The 16,673-nt window shown below is 37.0% G+C and overlaps 1 protein-coding gene across 1 annotated transcript in view; it reads right to left on the bottom strand.

The window, feature by feature from the left end:
- Positions 1 to 7,843: 7,843 nt before the first annotated feature.
- DKK2 (dickkopf WNT signaling pathway inhibitor 2) overlaps positions 7,844 to 16,673 on the bottom strand; it is a gene marked incomplete at both ends in the record, with an annotated part of 98,064 nt that continues 89,234 nt past the window's right edge. The window contains 3 exons of the mRNA XM_080697310.1: positions 7,844 to 8,094; positions 10,957 to 11,112; positions 12,262 to 12,412. Coding sequence (XP_080553436.1) covers positions 7,844 to 8,094; positions 10,957 to 11,112; positions 12,262 to 12,412 — 558 coding nt within the window. The remainder of the gene's footprint in view (positions 8,095 to 10,956; positions 11,113 to 12,261; positions 12,413 to 16,673) is intronic.

The raw sequence follows: 16,673 nt of genomic DNA, 5'->3' as shown, positions 1-16,673 counted from the left end.
TTTCAATCCCGCCAACAATGTTTTTGAGTTCCCACTCTCCACATCCTCCCCAGCATTTGTTGTTGTTTGTGTTTTGAATGATTGCCATTCTATTAGAGTCAGCTGAAATTTCAGGGTAGTTTTGGTTTGCATCTCTCTGATTGCCAAAGATGCTGAGCATTTTTTCATATATTTATTGGCCATTTTAACTTCTTCCTTTGTGAACTATTTATTTTTCTTGTCCACTTTTTGATTGTGTTGTTTTCTTAGTACTGAGTTTCTTGAGTTCTCTCTATATTTAAGATATTAGTCCTTTATTGGATGATTAGTTGGCAAAAATCTTCTCCCATTCTGTTGGCTCTCTGTTGAGCTTTTTAATAATTTCCTTTGCTTTATAGAAGTTCTTCAGTTTAATGCAATTCCATATACTGATCTGCCTTTTAGTTTCTTGTGCCTATGTGTTACAGTGTTGGACCTATGCCCTCTTCAAAGAGCCACAAGCTTTCTCTTCTAATTTCAAGTCTTTGATACATCTTGAGTTGACTTTTGTGCATGGTTAGAAAGTGGAATTTATTTTCACTTTTTGCATATGGTTAACCAGTTTTGCCAACACCATTTGTTGAATAGACTACCTTTTCTCCAGTGCATATTTTGGCCACTTTGACAAAAATCATTTGGCTGTGTGTGGATTTGTTTCTGAGCCTTCTGCTCTGCTCCATTAGTCTATGTATCTCTTTTTGTGCCAGTACCATGCTGTTTTTATTATTAAATGGCTAGTAAAAGACTTATGAAGAAAAACTTTCTAAAAAGCTTCCTTTTACTGAGGATAATTTTTCTTTATATGCTGAATACAAGGGAACTGTTCAGAAGAGAGAAATTTTTGAGCCTTTTTTGCCAGCAATTTAGCTCCCTTTGTTTTGGGTTGTCATGTTAGACTTAGACTCCCTTCTTTCTTTCACAATATTCACTCACTACAAAGGAGAATACAGCTGGATCCATTTCCAACATACCCGAATTAAGCTCTACTCCCCATCTCTCTATTTCACATCAGCAAAAGTTCTCTCTCTCTCTCTCTCTCTCTCTCTCTCTCTCTCTCTCTCTCTCTCTCTCTCTCTCTCTCTCTCACTCTCTCTCTTCTTTTTTGGTACTGGGGTTGAATTCAGAGATATTATACCACACAAGCTATACTCAAGTACTCTAATACTCTAAGATCTTTTTTTTTTTTTTTATGGCCGTACCATCCTGAATGTGAGTGATCTTATCTGATCTCAGAAGCTAAGCGAAGTCTGGTCTGGTTAATACATGGATGGGAGACTTTTTAATTTTTAAACAAGGTCTTGCTAAGTGGCTGAGGCTGGCCTTATACCTGCCATCCTTCTGCCTCATTTTCCTGAGTATTAGTATTGTAGGCATGAGCCAAAAAAAAAAAAAAAACTGGCTTCCATGTCTCTTTCAAAATAAAACATGATGAACTGAATGTTGTGGCACATGCCTGTAATCCCAGTACTTGGGAGTATGAGACGGGAGAATCACAGGTTTAAGACCAACCTCAGCAACTTAGTGAAACTCTCAGGAACCTAGTGAAATTCTGTTTGGGAAGGAAGGAAGGCAGGCAGGAAAAGAAAGAATGGGCTGGGATTTGAGGACCATAGTAGAATGCCCCTGGATCCAATCCTCAATATTGCACAGATTAAAACACCCTGCATCCCCTTAGAAGATTGTCAGTAAGATTTTGTATACTCTGACCCAGCTCCCTCCTTACACTTGTCTCCTGTCTTCCTCCCCACGTCCTCCTCATCTTAGTCTACCCACATCAACCTCTTGACCTTGTCAAGTATTTGTTTGTACTCTTTTTCTGCCTGGGTCACTGATTCTCTAGACAGTTTTATTACCAACATATCAGGTCACTCAGGTTTCTCCTCAAATCCTGCCTTCCTCAAGAGACCTTCCCTGACCAGAGTCAGGAATCTGTTGATGTACATTTCCAATTAGATCAATTGCAGAAAAGAGGGACACACAGCATGAAGCAGTGGATGCCACACTGTGACAGAGCCCTAAGGAAAGGTCAGTTTGCAAGAGAGTGTGGAGGACATATCACTGGACACAGCTTATTCCAAACTAAGCAGTAGTGATGCTTTGCATATGATAGGAAAATGAAAAAGAAGTGCTAATAAGACTGCATCATGGTGCATTTCTAACTTTGACAGTTTTATATGAAGAAGTAATCCCTTGGGTGTATTCATTCGAGTCACCCCTCCATGCCAGACTGGTATGGAGCTGTACCTATCCTCTGTATTTCTATCTTTCTAATAAACTTCTTTAAATCTTCAGCAAAAAAAAAAAGAAGTAATCCCTCAAATACCACTCACTCTTTAAAAGGAAGCAGAATGTACAGGTGGATTCTTTTCCCATCCTACCATTTGTTAAAATATAGTTCCATTACTAACTTCTTAATGGGACATTTTTTCTAAATAAATTTAAGTTCATAGATTACCAATTTCACATACCTAATTTAGATTAGATAGCAATTTTACAAAGTAAACCTAAAGTCTTTTCCTGTCTATCCATCTTTATTCAGATTCAATGCATCTCTACTATGGTTTCTGGCAACACTAGGTCCTATATGGGTTAATAGTGTTTACCTAAGATATCTGTTCTAAGAACTAGAGATTGAGTTGTTTTCTAAATACTTTTGGCTTAATCTTTTGTGTCCTTAAAATTCACTATACTTTGTTTAAAGTAAACTATATGAAAGATTGGTGTCAAATTAATAAGCCCTCTGAGGCCTTGCCAGATACACATTCATTTCATTAGGAGTCTGTCAGGCCGTAGATGCTGAAGGAGTTCCCACTCAATCAGGCATCTAGAAGCCCCCAGCCAAGACTCAGCAGACGTGAAATAATCTAAGTGACGGAGCATTTTAGCCATTAACTTGACAATTTTTAACTTTGACTTCTCTAGATTTATTCTAAAAAGGGAAAAAAGTATTGCAGACTTTATATTCTTGGGCTTATTTTCACTTTAACATACAAGAGGATTTAAGTTTTGTAACTTAGTTTCCCCTTGGGGAATTTTTAGTAAAAGGAGTTATATTCAAATATCAGGTAATTTGTATTCATGGGATTTTCTTATTGAAATGAATTCATACATTATATTAGCATATATTCAATGTCTCATTAAATATTACCACAGGGTCAGACCTAGTGGCACACTCTTATAATCCAAGCATTTGGAAGGCTGAGACAGGAGGATCCCAGTTCATAGCCAGCCTCAGCTACTTAGTGAGGTACTTTGTAACTCAGTGAGATCCTGTTTCAAAATAAAGAATAAAAAATAGGGCTGAGTTGTATCTCGGAGGTAGAATGCCCCCTGGGTTCCATCCCCTGTACCACACACACACACACACACACACACACACACACACACACACACACACACATAATATATGTGTGTGTGTGTGTACACAAAATCTCTGGTAGACTGTGTTTGATAATGTGGTGGACATAATTGAGATGGTAAAATGAATTGGAAGTTATAATCCCTGTCACAAAATGGTCTTTGAGCTGATTTAATCAATGTACTATTTTTTTCATTCTTTTTTTTTTTTTTTTTGCTGGTACTGTGGGTGGAACCCAGAGGCTTTCTACCTCCGGGCTATACTCCCAGACCTATTTTTTAATTTTTATATTTTATTTGGAAACAGGGTCTCATTAAGTTGCTGAGAGCCTCACTTAAGTAGCTGAGGCTGGCTTTGAACCTGTAGGATTCTCCTGTATCAGCCTCCCAAGTGCTGGGATTACAAGTGTGCGCCACCACATTTGCCTTTTTTCATCCATTATAAAGCTCTTGGGGACAAATTATAAATTTTGCCCCACTGATCCTGAGAATAGCCATAAAGAAGGAGTAATTAACATTAGGGGAATAATTTTTCAGGGACTGCCTGACTTTGAAAAAGTAATAACCTTTTAATTAAGATAATAAAATGACTAACACAACTACTTATGGGGCGAAATAAAGGACTTCTTTAGCTCATGGTTTGGGATGCTGAAAGACCAAATGGAATAACAAGACTCTATGGTGAGGGCCACCCCTTGGGTACATAACCTCATGATATGGCTAGCAATCAGGGGAGCAAACAAGAGATTACCCTAAAACCAAGAGTAGAGAGAAAGACTTTGGTCCCACCATTCCTTCTGAGTACACACCCTCAGGGACCTACAGAACTCCCATTGAACCCCATCTATTAAAAGTCCACACCATCATCCAATATTGCCACCAGGGGGACCAAGTTCCTTACAAATAAACCTTTGAGAGAACACGAACCATATTAAGATCATAGCACTGCCCCAGTAGATAATTGGCAGAATTTTGGTTCAAACCCATATCCTCGCCTAAACAAATTGTGTGTGTGTGTGTGTGTGTGTGTGTGTGTGTGTGTGTGATACTTAATTTGATGTGAAGTTGAATAATAATCTTCATTTCACTGCATCACTCACTTAGATCTTGTATGATATGAATCGAGAATTTTGAACAAGATTTTTGAATGAGACATGCATAGTTCAGACCCTTACCTATACCTTCTTCTTTGGTGCTAACTGCCAGAAAGAAGTGTATCAATCTGTTTTGCCATCCATAGTATAAATTGTACAGAGAAGCTCCTATAGGGTAGAGCTAAAATTCTCAATTTGAGGGAATAGGTAACTAGGAAAACTCTAAATGACTGATTAACATGATGTAAAAATGGCCAGAGTGGTGCTTGAGGTCTCTGTAGTTTTTTCATCTAGCTATTGGACTGTTCTAGCTTCATTAAGCTGCCACAGCTACACTTGATCCATTTCATTATGTCAGATGCTTACTTTTTACATATTTAGTTTGTAAACCTTTCTGATAAAACATGAGTTTTGCAAATATTGCTGGGCCTTATAATTGGTGAGTATTATTGGTCAAATACTCCCAACAACATCTGTAGGTACAAAAAAAAAATAACAGAGAAAAGACCTGATTTTCAGAAAATAGATTTAGTTCTGTAGGACCCTCCCTTCTGTAGGACCCTCCCTTCTGTAGGACCCTCCCTTAACTCTGTCTATCACCATTAACAGATAAAGACTTCTTGCCGGGCGTGGTGTACCCACTTGTAATTCCAGCATTTAGGAGGCAGAGACCAGAGGATCACAGTTCATGGACAGCCTCAGCTACTAGTGTGGCCCCTTTCAACTCAGTGAGACCCTGTTTCAAACATAAAAAGAACTAAAAAATAAGGCTGGGGGTATAGCTTGAAGGTAGAATTCCCTGGGTTCCATCCCCACTACTCCATTAAAAAAAAAAAAAAAGAAGAAAAATGAAAAGAAGACATCTTGTAGTTACTTTGTGTCATATGGAAATGAACCCATTCCCTAAGCATGGTGGCATGTCCGTTTTGGACAATTTTAGCCTAGAGAAAGATTATAGGGAATTTGCTGCCTGTCTTCAAGTGTTTTGGAAACATTTGTAGAGAGACTTTGTTTCAAGAAGTTCTAGAAGACAAAGAAAGAACAAATGAGTGGAAGTCACAATCTGGAATACTTTTATTTAATTAAACAATATCTTCCAAACAGGTATAGCTGCCCTACCATGAGGTGGGCTGTCTTAGCAGTGGTAAATCTCCTCTCCTCACCTTGTGGTGATTCTCTCTGAGCGATTCCCACTCCATCCTCCAAATCAGACCAATTCTAGTCACACTCTGAGACCTTAGGGATCTATGAGTGTTTTCCCCATAAGCAAAACACAAGGCAATTTGGGTTCAAATTTTTGGAAGAGAAAAATTTAATATATTTTATCTTATTATATATTTCCCCTAAATTACAAAGTCAACAGCTGCAAATATATTCTGCTACAAAGCTTTCTGTAAGAAATATCTCTATAAGAAAATACATCTCATTAACATTTCCTGTAAATAAATTACTCAAATAATAATTTTTGAAAGGCTGAACATAAGGAAAATAATGCAGAAACCAGATTGAAAATGTAATTGCTCTATAGGAAATGTTTGACTGAAATGTTTCGTTTTTATGTCAGCAAGCTTATATAACTCGTTGGCAAAAACTTTGGCTCTTGGATAAATTAGCTTATAATTTTCATTTTTGCAGTCATGTGCATAAAACATAAATCTTAATCATCCTATTTAATGTTCATGAGAAGCTAAAATTCTTAGTAGATACATAAGCTCAGATTCAATTTCTACTGGGAGAACTTGAATTTGAGACTGCAGATGGGCTTTAAGTGAAAGAAAATTAAGGAGCAATTAGCACTCTATAACAGTTTAAAGTAACAACTATAAGAAAACTTTTTTCCTTTATGCTCTAGACATAATAATTAGAACTGAGTTAAATAAAAAAAAGTAGTAAGGTGGTTCAAGGTATTTAGAATCTGTGGTTTCTATAGGTTAGCAATATGCAGATTTACAAGTCATTGTTTTGAAACTTCAGTGGCTGTAGGAAACAAAAAACATATCTTTGGCAATAAAATGGCTGTTGCAGAGAAAGTTTGGTGCAAAATAATTAAATGATACCATTGGTTGGTTAGAAGCTAAAGGAGGACAATGGAATCTCACCATGCTGCCCACTTTGGGAGTACATTCCATGACACTCCTCATATGGCAATTCCTTTAAGACCTCAAAAAATATAAAATAAATATTTTGAGGCTATGAAAGGCAAGTAATCTAACAAGGAACCCATCTTAGTATGAAGTATTATGATAGCAAATTCCATGGAGAAGTTCCATTTAGGTTGCGAAGCCTCTGGTTTCAAAGGTAAATCATAGCTTGTGCTTCAGACATATGGTCTGTGCGCTGCCCAGACTTGGACAGTTGACAAAGAGTTTCCCATTTCCTTGGTGTGCTTTAATGCAACACAGATAACGCTCCAGTCTCTATTTAATCAGTTTCACCCTACTCTACTGAACTGATCTAATATTATCAAAATGTAGGTCAAGCCTTTTAAAAAATAATAATCTCTCCATGAGCTTTGTTTCCCACATAGTTTGGATATATTGAAATTTTTGCCATCTGTGAAAATTATTTTCTGTTAATGTATTGCATGAGTCACCATTAATGGGTGTAGTTTAGAAAGAAAGATGTTTTCAGGGTAGGAATCACTTATGATCAAGACAGAGACAATGTTGTTCCTTCAATATTTTTTATCTCACATCATTTCTTATTAACTACAGGTGATATTAATTTTTTGAAAAAAGGTAAATAAGAAGTTGAGGAAAAACAAAAGGCTTTTTGCCCTCGTAAAGTCTTAATAAAAGTCCTGCCATAATCCTGTTTTTCTTGTCTACCAAGGCCTTCAATTGAGCAGTCAAAGTAGAGTTCCAAATTAAAAGGTTGCAAATTAACTATGTTGCAAATTATGCATTATGTTCTCATTTCCTGTTTATCAACTCCTTTTATATTTTAGATCCTATTGTATGTCAAGGTATACTGAAAGAATTTTGTTAAACTATAGCATTGAGTAGAAATATGGCTTTTAGGTTATTATTCTAGGTGATCACCAATCTGAAGGAAATCTCTCCTCCAGGATAACCTATACTCCTGGAAAGTCACATGGTATGTGTCAGTAATTTCCACCGTGTGCTTTTGTTTTAATAATAGTATTTTCACAAATGTGTACATTATTTACATAAACAAGTCGCATAATGGAAACACGATGGTTTCACTGAGTTTGCCGCCCATTCTAATCCTTTTCCTTCTCTTTCTGTGCTCTATACTTATCACATTCCTCATTGTAGCAGTTCTTCTGCATTCCAAACCTTATTTTTCACCAGGCCATAATGCATTAAATACACAAATTCACAGTCTGTGGGTGGTGATTTTCCTCAGTGGGGTCAGATTTTCTGACACACATGGAGTCTGGCTTTGGAAGAGTAGGTGGCATCCTTCCACACTTTGCAAGACAGGCCCTTTGCACAGTCACACCGCTGGAAAATTTCCAGCCCATGAGAGCCCTTCTTGCGCTGTTTGGTACAGACTTCCCCCTGATGTAGCACTGGTTTGCAGATTTTGGTCCAGAAGTGACGAGCACAGCAAAACCCTTCAATGCAGTCTGATGATCGCAGGCAGGGGTCTCCTTCATGCCCTGCAGAGAACAGGACCAAAAGATAGCAAGCACCATGACACTTTAGAAAGAAGTATACTTTGCAGTCAGAAACACGTAAAATAATTATAGTGTTTTCCATGATGATACCATTTATAAGGAAAAGTTTTGGATTCTTACCAATTGGTTCTCCCTTTATTCACAGCAAATCTATTGTCTCTTCCCATGACTTCTCATTTGAATATAAAATTTAATGAATAGTCAGGATTGTGCTTCATCTTCTCTTTATTTTGTCATGGTCTACTTTTAGATATTTCCCTGATCATTTTTTTATTAAATGGTGAAAAAAAGTAAAATGCTCTATTAAAACTAACTAATGTGGTAACTTCTTGGAAGGTATAAACACACCTCTGATTCAAGGTTAATGCCTAAATGCTCAGGGACTCTCAAGACCACATTTTGATTAGATTATAGTCAGGAAATCTAAGCATTCAAACACAGAAGTTTACTTAATGCAGCAAATTGGTCATATGGGCAGTGGTTGAGCTAGGAGTCACCAGAAGATGACATAAAACTTTAGAAATCCACTACCTCAGCACACTTAGCCTAGAGAACCCAAAGGAGCAGGTGATGATGTCAGAATCCAGGGACTAGACTCACCAGCTAAGACTAGAATCTTATTTTATTTTATTTTATATTTTATTTTATGGTACTCGGAATGGAACTCAGGGGCATTCGACCTCCAAGTTACACCCCCAGCCCTATTTTTTATTCTTTATTTTTTGAGACAGGGTCTCACTAAGTTGCAAAGGGCCTCACTAAGTAGCTGAGGCTGTCTTCGAACTGTGATTGCCCTGTCTCAGCCTCCCAAATGCTGGGATTGCAAGCATGTGCCACCATGCCTGGCTAAGACTATAATCTTAATAGGCCTGTCTTGCAGTAGCAGAATCTGCAACAAGACACGTCCCTATCAGAAACACTACCTGAACTAGTGGAAGTTGAGGAATATATTGGATAAACACAAACAGATACATCCAACAGGAAGCCCCAAAATGCCACCTGTATAAAGCTCACAAATCAGAGAAAAGGAAATTAATCTATTTAGGGCAAACGGGATCAGGCAACCACGTGAAAATACAAATAACTATGCAAATACTAAATGTTTTATCCAGAAAAAAATAGATGATGTCAGCAAATAGCCCCACACATTATGGTTGTGTTGATGCATAATCTATATAAGGCAGGATTGGCAATTTTTTCTGTAAAGTGTCAGATTATAAATATGTTAAGTGTTTTAAGGCCATATGATCTCTGTCATAGCTCCTCAGTTCTGCTGTTGCTTTGTAAGAGCTGCCACAGATAAGACATAAATGAATAAGCAAATATGTACTCCAATAAAACCTTATTTACAAATTCAGTTGCATAGGTTCATAAAAACATAGCGTGGCCAACTGAGGTCTGAAGGGTTATCTATTATCCCAGATATAGTTAATCACATTGTGTGATTAACATATAAGTTCTGTTTGCCATCAGAAAAATTGCACATATAGTTATAAAAACAATTAGTAAGTTTAAACTGTACTATACAATTGATATATGTTAAAATAAAGAAATAATATGTGTCAATCATGGTACATGCCTGTAATCTCAGTATTTGGGAAGCTGAGACAGGAGGATCACTGAATCAAAGTCAGCCTCCTCAACTTAGTGAGACTATGTCTGATAACAAAAAAGGCCCACAGTATAGTTCAGAGGTAGAATGCCCCTGGGCTCAATGTCCAGTACAAGGAGAAGTAAGGAGAAAGAGGAGGAGGAGGAGAAAGGGGGTGAAGATACACAAATGAATTTGGTGGAACAGAAATAGGAGATACGGTGTAAGAGTTTGGTATCTCAGAGAGTAGAAAAAAATAACTAAAGGGAGATTTTTTTTGTCCATCTCTTAGTACTCTTAGTACTACCCATTAATTATTTGTCCATCTCTTAGGACTAGTCCAGTCCAGACAAATGGGTCAGATATTCTCTGGGATACTAGCTCTGCAGAACATGAAAATATAGGAAAAGAGGTTTTTGGTAAAAGTAAGCTATGGGAATATGTGTTTAAGAAGTAACTAGGTTTTCTCATTGCTGGCTTTCTCAGAGTCTTCAGTACATTAATGTTTATTATAAATGTCCGTTTATAATGTTTATTATAAATGCATTATTACAAAACTTCTGAATACAGGGCACTTTTATTGACAGAACATCTTGAAAGAAGAATATTCCACATAATATACCTGGGAAAAGCTTCCTTTAAAAATGATTTTTTGAAAGTTTAGTGATTAATACTTTCAATTTTTCTATTAGGTTTGGACTTCAAGAGTTTCATGTTTTTCAACTTTATTATTAATGATTAGATTTCTGAAATATTTTGATACCAAAAAGAGGATTTATGATGATAAATAATCCCACAATAAACCAATTATTTTGGGAGGTTTTATCATCCATTTGTTTAGTGGAATAATATTTTTGAATCTGCAAAGGCAAGAAAATAACTCCCAAGCCTAGTGATTTAGTAATGAAGTAACAAAGATTTTTCAATTCGTTTTTCAGAATATTCCATCTCTTGATATATATGCAATAAATGTTGGTATAAAAGAGTTCTCCCAAATTTTATGTAAAAACAAAGCCTGCTTAGAAAATGGCATGATTGAGCAATGCACTGGAATTTTCATATTTATTTTCTAACAATATAAGATCCCTTAGAAAGCTCTAGCACCCTCAAAAACAGGAATTAATAAATCCAGTTTAAATCTTGCCATTAAAGTACCTTTCTTATATTTTCTAAGACCAGTGGAATTAATTATCTACATATTTATTTTGCTTCTTTATAAAACATGATAAATCAATGTAGAAGTACAATAGTACCTTTTATGTGTGAAATCTTGGTGTGTGGTCTTCCTAGATTCTGCCATCCCAAGTCATGGTTTGAGAAATGACCATGGTTTCGATCTCTCTGCCGAGTGCCATCCAGAGCTGGGATGTGAGGGGTTAGGATGCTCTCAGTGACCGGGATGCAGATACCTGGAGATGGCAATGTACGCAGTTAGACTAATTCAATTCTATAAGCTGTGGTACTTATCCTGATGTGAGGTCTGAGGCCATTTACCTATGTATCTGATTATTATCTATCTGTCTCTATATCGACTCATTCATTCATTTACATATATATATTGAGATTGTGTATTGTATAAATTGGCTTTCAAGTCAGGCATCCTTGACTTGAATATTGTTTCTTTCAAGACTAAGTGCTCTTAAGAAAATAGGAAGACAAACTAGATTAATTTCACTAAGTTACTGGAAATATATGCGAAATGCTCAGAATAATAACATGGTAAATAAATTATTCTCAGTAAACATCTTAACTATTGTGTTTTTAAATCATCTTGATTAAACATTAAGAATTATGAATTAACCCCTCAGAACTAAGGACTTCTTTTTTTGTTATTGTTGTCATTGCTATTAATTAACAATACAATCTTAGTCGAACTGTAAACTTCCCAAATGGTGTGAGCTTTTCCCCTGCTCAAGTGTACTCATAGCAGGTCTATGGTACTCTCACTAGTTCTGTCAAGAGGTTAATGTGGGCAAGGAAATATGAGCCTGTGTCATTTCATATGGTTAAGTTTATGTTCCTAGCTACTTTCTGTAATTTCTTATTGTTTTTATCATGTGTTTTTGTGATTCTTCATTTTATAGTTAATGAATTATCTGCCCATAAATTTATTGAATTCTGTTTCTATGTTTGGAGGAACCAACCATCTCCTCACCATATGAGGGTGCTGCAGGAAAACTTGAACATTAAGTTGGTATGGAACTAGAAGAAAGACTCACAACTGCATTACTAAATAGCAGGAGATTCCTTTCTTTGACTCTTTCCAAACAATCGCTTATGTGTTCAGCAAAAGCATCTAGGTATCTTACACAACACTTCAACTTGGCAATATCGTTGACAAACATAGATTATAAAGTACAGTGGTGGCCAGATCCCAAGAAAACTAAGAGCTGGGAAGCATTCCAGATAACACTATACTACCTAAATCATAATCCAATCTCCCCCAACTCTAAAGCATACCTTATCTTTCAGGAGTCTGAATAGGAAGTTAGACTAACCTGCCAGACTTCCTATGTGAAAGAGACAGAGGCTCATGAACACTCAGCAAGATCATTTACCATTGTTGCAGCGGGTACCAGGGCAACACATGCCATCTCTATGGCAGCGCTTCTTTTTCCTCCGACACACCATGCAGACTGACGATCCTTGGTGAGGACTGTGGCAGTATCTCCCAACTTCGCATTCCTTATCACTGCTACAAGGATAGGCCTGTTGTCCGGCAGAACAATGAAGAAAGCAAAGGATGAGTGCTTTGTTACATTGGGAGACATTACTGCACCAGATTATGATGCAAACTCAGTCACAGTATGTCCCTCCGGAAAGGATATGTACCACTAAAATAATGCTCTGAACAAAGCTCCTCTACAGTGACACTCATACCTTGACAACTTACCAGCAACGAATATTGCTGATAGGGACAAAGATTAAGGCGAAGCTATTTCTAATTTCTCATTGACCTAATTTTGGAGTTAGGATTTACACTTTGTGTTGATAGCTGGAACACTTAAGAGTGACTCTGGGGCCTCAGAAACAGCTGTTTTTGCCATATTTCTCCTAATTAAGTTACACATAAAACAGTCCTCCCACCCACTCCATTTTCTATCTGGTAGTGGAGGATGGGGAAGGTTAAAACATACAACAAAAGGGCTCTGCTGGAAGCTAAAATTCATCTGCCCAATTAGAGAAGAGATACTGTGAGTGATTCCTCACGATTCCTCCCTGTGAAAAACAAGGAAGAGAAACTGTCCAAGTAGCTGGAAGCAACGGACAGTTTGAAACAAATCCAGGAGCAGCATCTTCATTCCTTCTGCTTCCCAGGAGCAGCGACAGTGTGCTGAGCTGACAGAGAGAAGCCTGACCCCAGTTTCGCCCCTCCATTCTCAGGAAGCAGAGCACACTCCTTACCACCACGACCCTGTGGTCCATTAGGTGCTACCCTTACAATGTTTTTACAGTTTTCTTTTTTTGAAAATACTTTTATTGGTGCATTATAGTCTCACATTATAATGTGGCTCATAATGATAGTGACATTTATGCACATAGCATTTGGTGAATTCTCTGTAGGAACAGAAAAGACTATTCCTACATTTCTCTGCCAAGTAGTATATTATTTTTTTAAAGATCTCAGAGGGTATTTTACCCCTTAGCTAGACCTGCAGCCCTACTTAATTTTTATTTTGAAAAGGGGTTTCGCTAAGTTGCTGAAACTAGTTTTAAATCCGAGATATTCCCACCTCAGCCTCCCAAGTACTAGGATTATGGATGTGTGCCACTACACCAGCAAGTGTTATGTTCTGAAGGCTACTTAAGCAGTGTTATATATTATCTCCAAAAATGAAAATATATATACCTATTATATATCCCTCGTCTCTTAGAAGTTTTTGGAACATTAAAAATGCCCCATACCTGTTTTCAGGTTCTGATATGTCACACTACATAACACATTTATGTCTTGACGCAAAAGAATCTCAGGTTCCAGACTAGCCTTAGCAACTTACTGAGGCCCTCAGCAATTTACTGAGACCTTGTTTTAAAATAAAATTAAAAATTAAAAAAATAGACTGGAAGTGTAGCTTAGAGGTAGAATGTCCCTGGGCTCAATCTCCTGTACCACACACAAAAAATTTTCTTCATCTTCATAACTTTCAAATAATTCAAGTGCTTTGGTTCTTCATTCTTCATAAAAATAGGTTTGCGGCCTAACCTGCATGCACTGTTCAATCATTCCTCCCTTCTCTCACTTTCGTTTCTTTCCATTTCTTCCAGCTTCTTGTCTCTCTGGCCATCCGTGAATGTGTGTGTGCACACTTAGCCCCCACATGTTTTCCATTTAGGCCTGATCATCTTCATTTAGAAAGAGGAAATAAAGATGAACTTTATGTAAGAGACTGGGGAAAAAGATATATTTCAGCATCATTAGCATGTCGGCTTAACGCTTCAAATAATTATCTAGAAAAACCAACAACTTCAAATTGAAAGGGCTTCTTAAGAGTTGCAAAGTAGCAATGTTTAATGTGAACATTATTATGGGAGCCAGATAAAGGCATAAAATGAATTTTCCATATTATTCCAGTTCCATCATTAGGCTTCAGAGAATCTGAATGAAGTGAATTCAGAGTAGTAGGCTATTTTTCAAGAACCCTACACTGATGAAAACAAATGTCACTTCCCGCCTTACCACACTCTTTCCCCCAAGCACTTTACTCCCTTCTTATTTAAACCCATTATTTTTCAATGAAACACAATTCACATGTTTCTGATTCATTTACATTTATTTCATCAAATTGTTTTGCAAGAAACATTTGATGTCTTACAAGTTTCTTTCCTTCCTCAAAAATAGGACATGTTCTTTTAACAGAAATAAATAAACATGTGCCACCTAAAACATCATGTGCTATTTACAACTCAGCAAACTCTCAAAAGATTCTGAATATAGAATATTTGCTTCCATTTCCAAACAATAGTTTAATGATAGAAATCCAGTTGCTTCTAAAAGGATCTGTTTATTTACACAGAAAATTGTGGAAGCCACATGATATTTTCCTCATTCCAGGTTGGTGGGAAATGGAAAATATTAAAATGGCAAATAATTGATGCAGAAGATATGAGAAAAAGAGGTTTGCTCAGTAGTCCTCTATTTTAATAGAATCACAGTGAAATTCTCATAGTTTAATTTTTAAAGGGAGAGCTCTTGGGAGGCTGAGATAAGAGGATCATGGTTCTAGTAGACCTCAGCTACTTAGTAAGGCTATTTGCATCTCAATGAGACCCTGTTTCATTTTTTCCCCCAAGTACTGCAGATGGAACCTAGGGGCATTCTACCTCTGAGCTACACCCCCAGCCCTATTGTTTTATTCTTTATTTTGAAACAGGGTCTCACTAAGTTGCTGAGGACCTCACTAAGTAGCTGAGGCTGGCCATGAACTGGATCCTCCTGTCTCAGCCTCCCAAATGCTGGGATTACAAACATGCACCACCACACCCGGCTCAGACCCTGAATGCCCCTGGGTTCCAGCCCAAGTACTGCACACACACACACACACACACACACACACACACACACACACACAGCTCATTTTGTTTAAGAAACATATCAGAAAACATGTAGTTTTATTATACCCCCAAATATCTTTTAACTAGCTTAAGTAGAAATGACATAGACAAAGATAGCATTTAGGAATTTCTTTAATGTAAAAAGTTAGAAACATTGTCAACTTGTACTTGGAACTGAATCCCAGAACATAAATTTAGAAATTCTTCTTTGGAAATTTCAAAAATAGTTTTTAATAATTTAAATGCCAAGTTATATTACAGGGCTTCCAGTATACTTATGAAACTCCTGGCTCCTATAAACTATCTTCATACATGAATAAAATCAAGAAGGGATGAAATAAATTGCTTAAAGCAAGTTTTAGGTGGAACAAGTGATATTTTAGGCGTGCCTTGCCTCCTAAAATTAGTGTCCCCAGCACAGACTTACTCAGCATATACTTGTATTTGACATAACCATTATCAAGAAAATATATAACCTGAGCCAGATGTGTGGTGCTACACACCTGTAATCTCAGTATTTGGGAGGCTGAGACAGGAGGATCACAGGTTTAAGACCAGTTTTAGCAACTTAGTGGTGCCCTTGGCAACTTAGTAAGACCCTGTTTCAAAGTTCAAAGCCAGCCGCTCTGGCTTAAGAACCCCTGTTTCCAAATAAAAAAGTATAAAAGTAGGTCTGGGAGTGTAGCTCAGAGGTAAAAGGGTTTACAGGAACCCCAATACCACCAAAAATAAATAAATACATACATACATACATACAGCCAGGAGTGGTGGCACAGGCTTATAATCCCCGCGCTTGGGAGGCGGAGACAGAAGGATCACGCAGGTTCGAAGCCAGCAGTGCTGGCTTAAGAGACCCTGTTTCCAATTTTAAAAAATGTATAAAATAGGTCTGAGAGTGTAGCCCGGAGGTAGAAGGGCTTCCAGGTACCCCGGTACCACTATATATATGTCTATGTCTATGTCTATGTCTATGTCTATGTCTATGTCTATGTCTATGTATGTATATGTATATGTATGTATATATATATATATATATATATATATATATATATATATATATATATATATGCTGAGGATGTAGCTCAGAGGTAGAATGCCCTGGACTCAATCAATCCCTAGTATGAAAACAACAACAATAATTCAAAACAGAATATGAGAAAATATAGGACCCATTAATAACAATTTTTGTGTTTTCAGCATGAATGCATTCTTTTTCAATAGTTTTAAGTAAGGCATTTTCAACTCAAATATGAGGGTTCTGCAGTTTGTAATTTTTCTTTTGGCATTAATCATTTAATGCGTCTGAGAATTATCACAGTAGAGGATCAAAAATGAGAGATAGAAATGGAAACAGGGAAGCAGACACATGATTATTAGTAATTAGGGCAGTCCCTGAAGAAGTGATGATCATAGCAAT

This window comes from Muscardinus avellanarius (assembly GCF_963383645.1).
Source record: "Muscardinus avellanarius genome assembly, chromosome: 6".
NCBI lineage: Eukaryota > Metazoa > Chordata > Mammalia > Rodentia > Gliridae > Muscardinus > Muscardinus avellanarius.
Note: the sequence above shows the minus strand (reverse complement) of the source record. Positions and strands in the feature narration are given on the sequence as shown.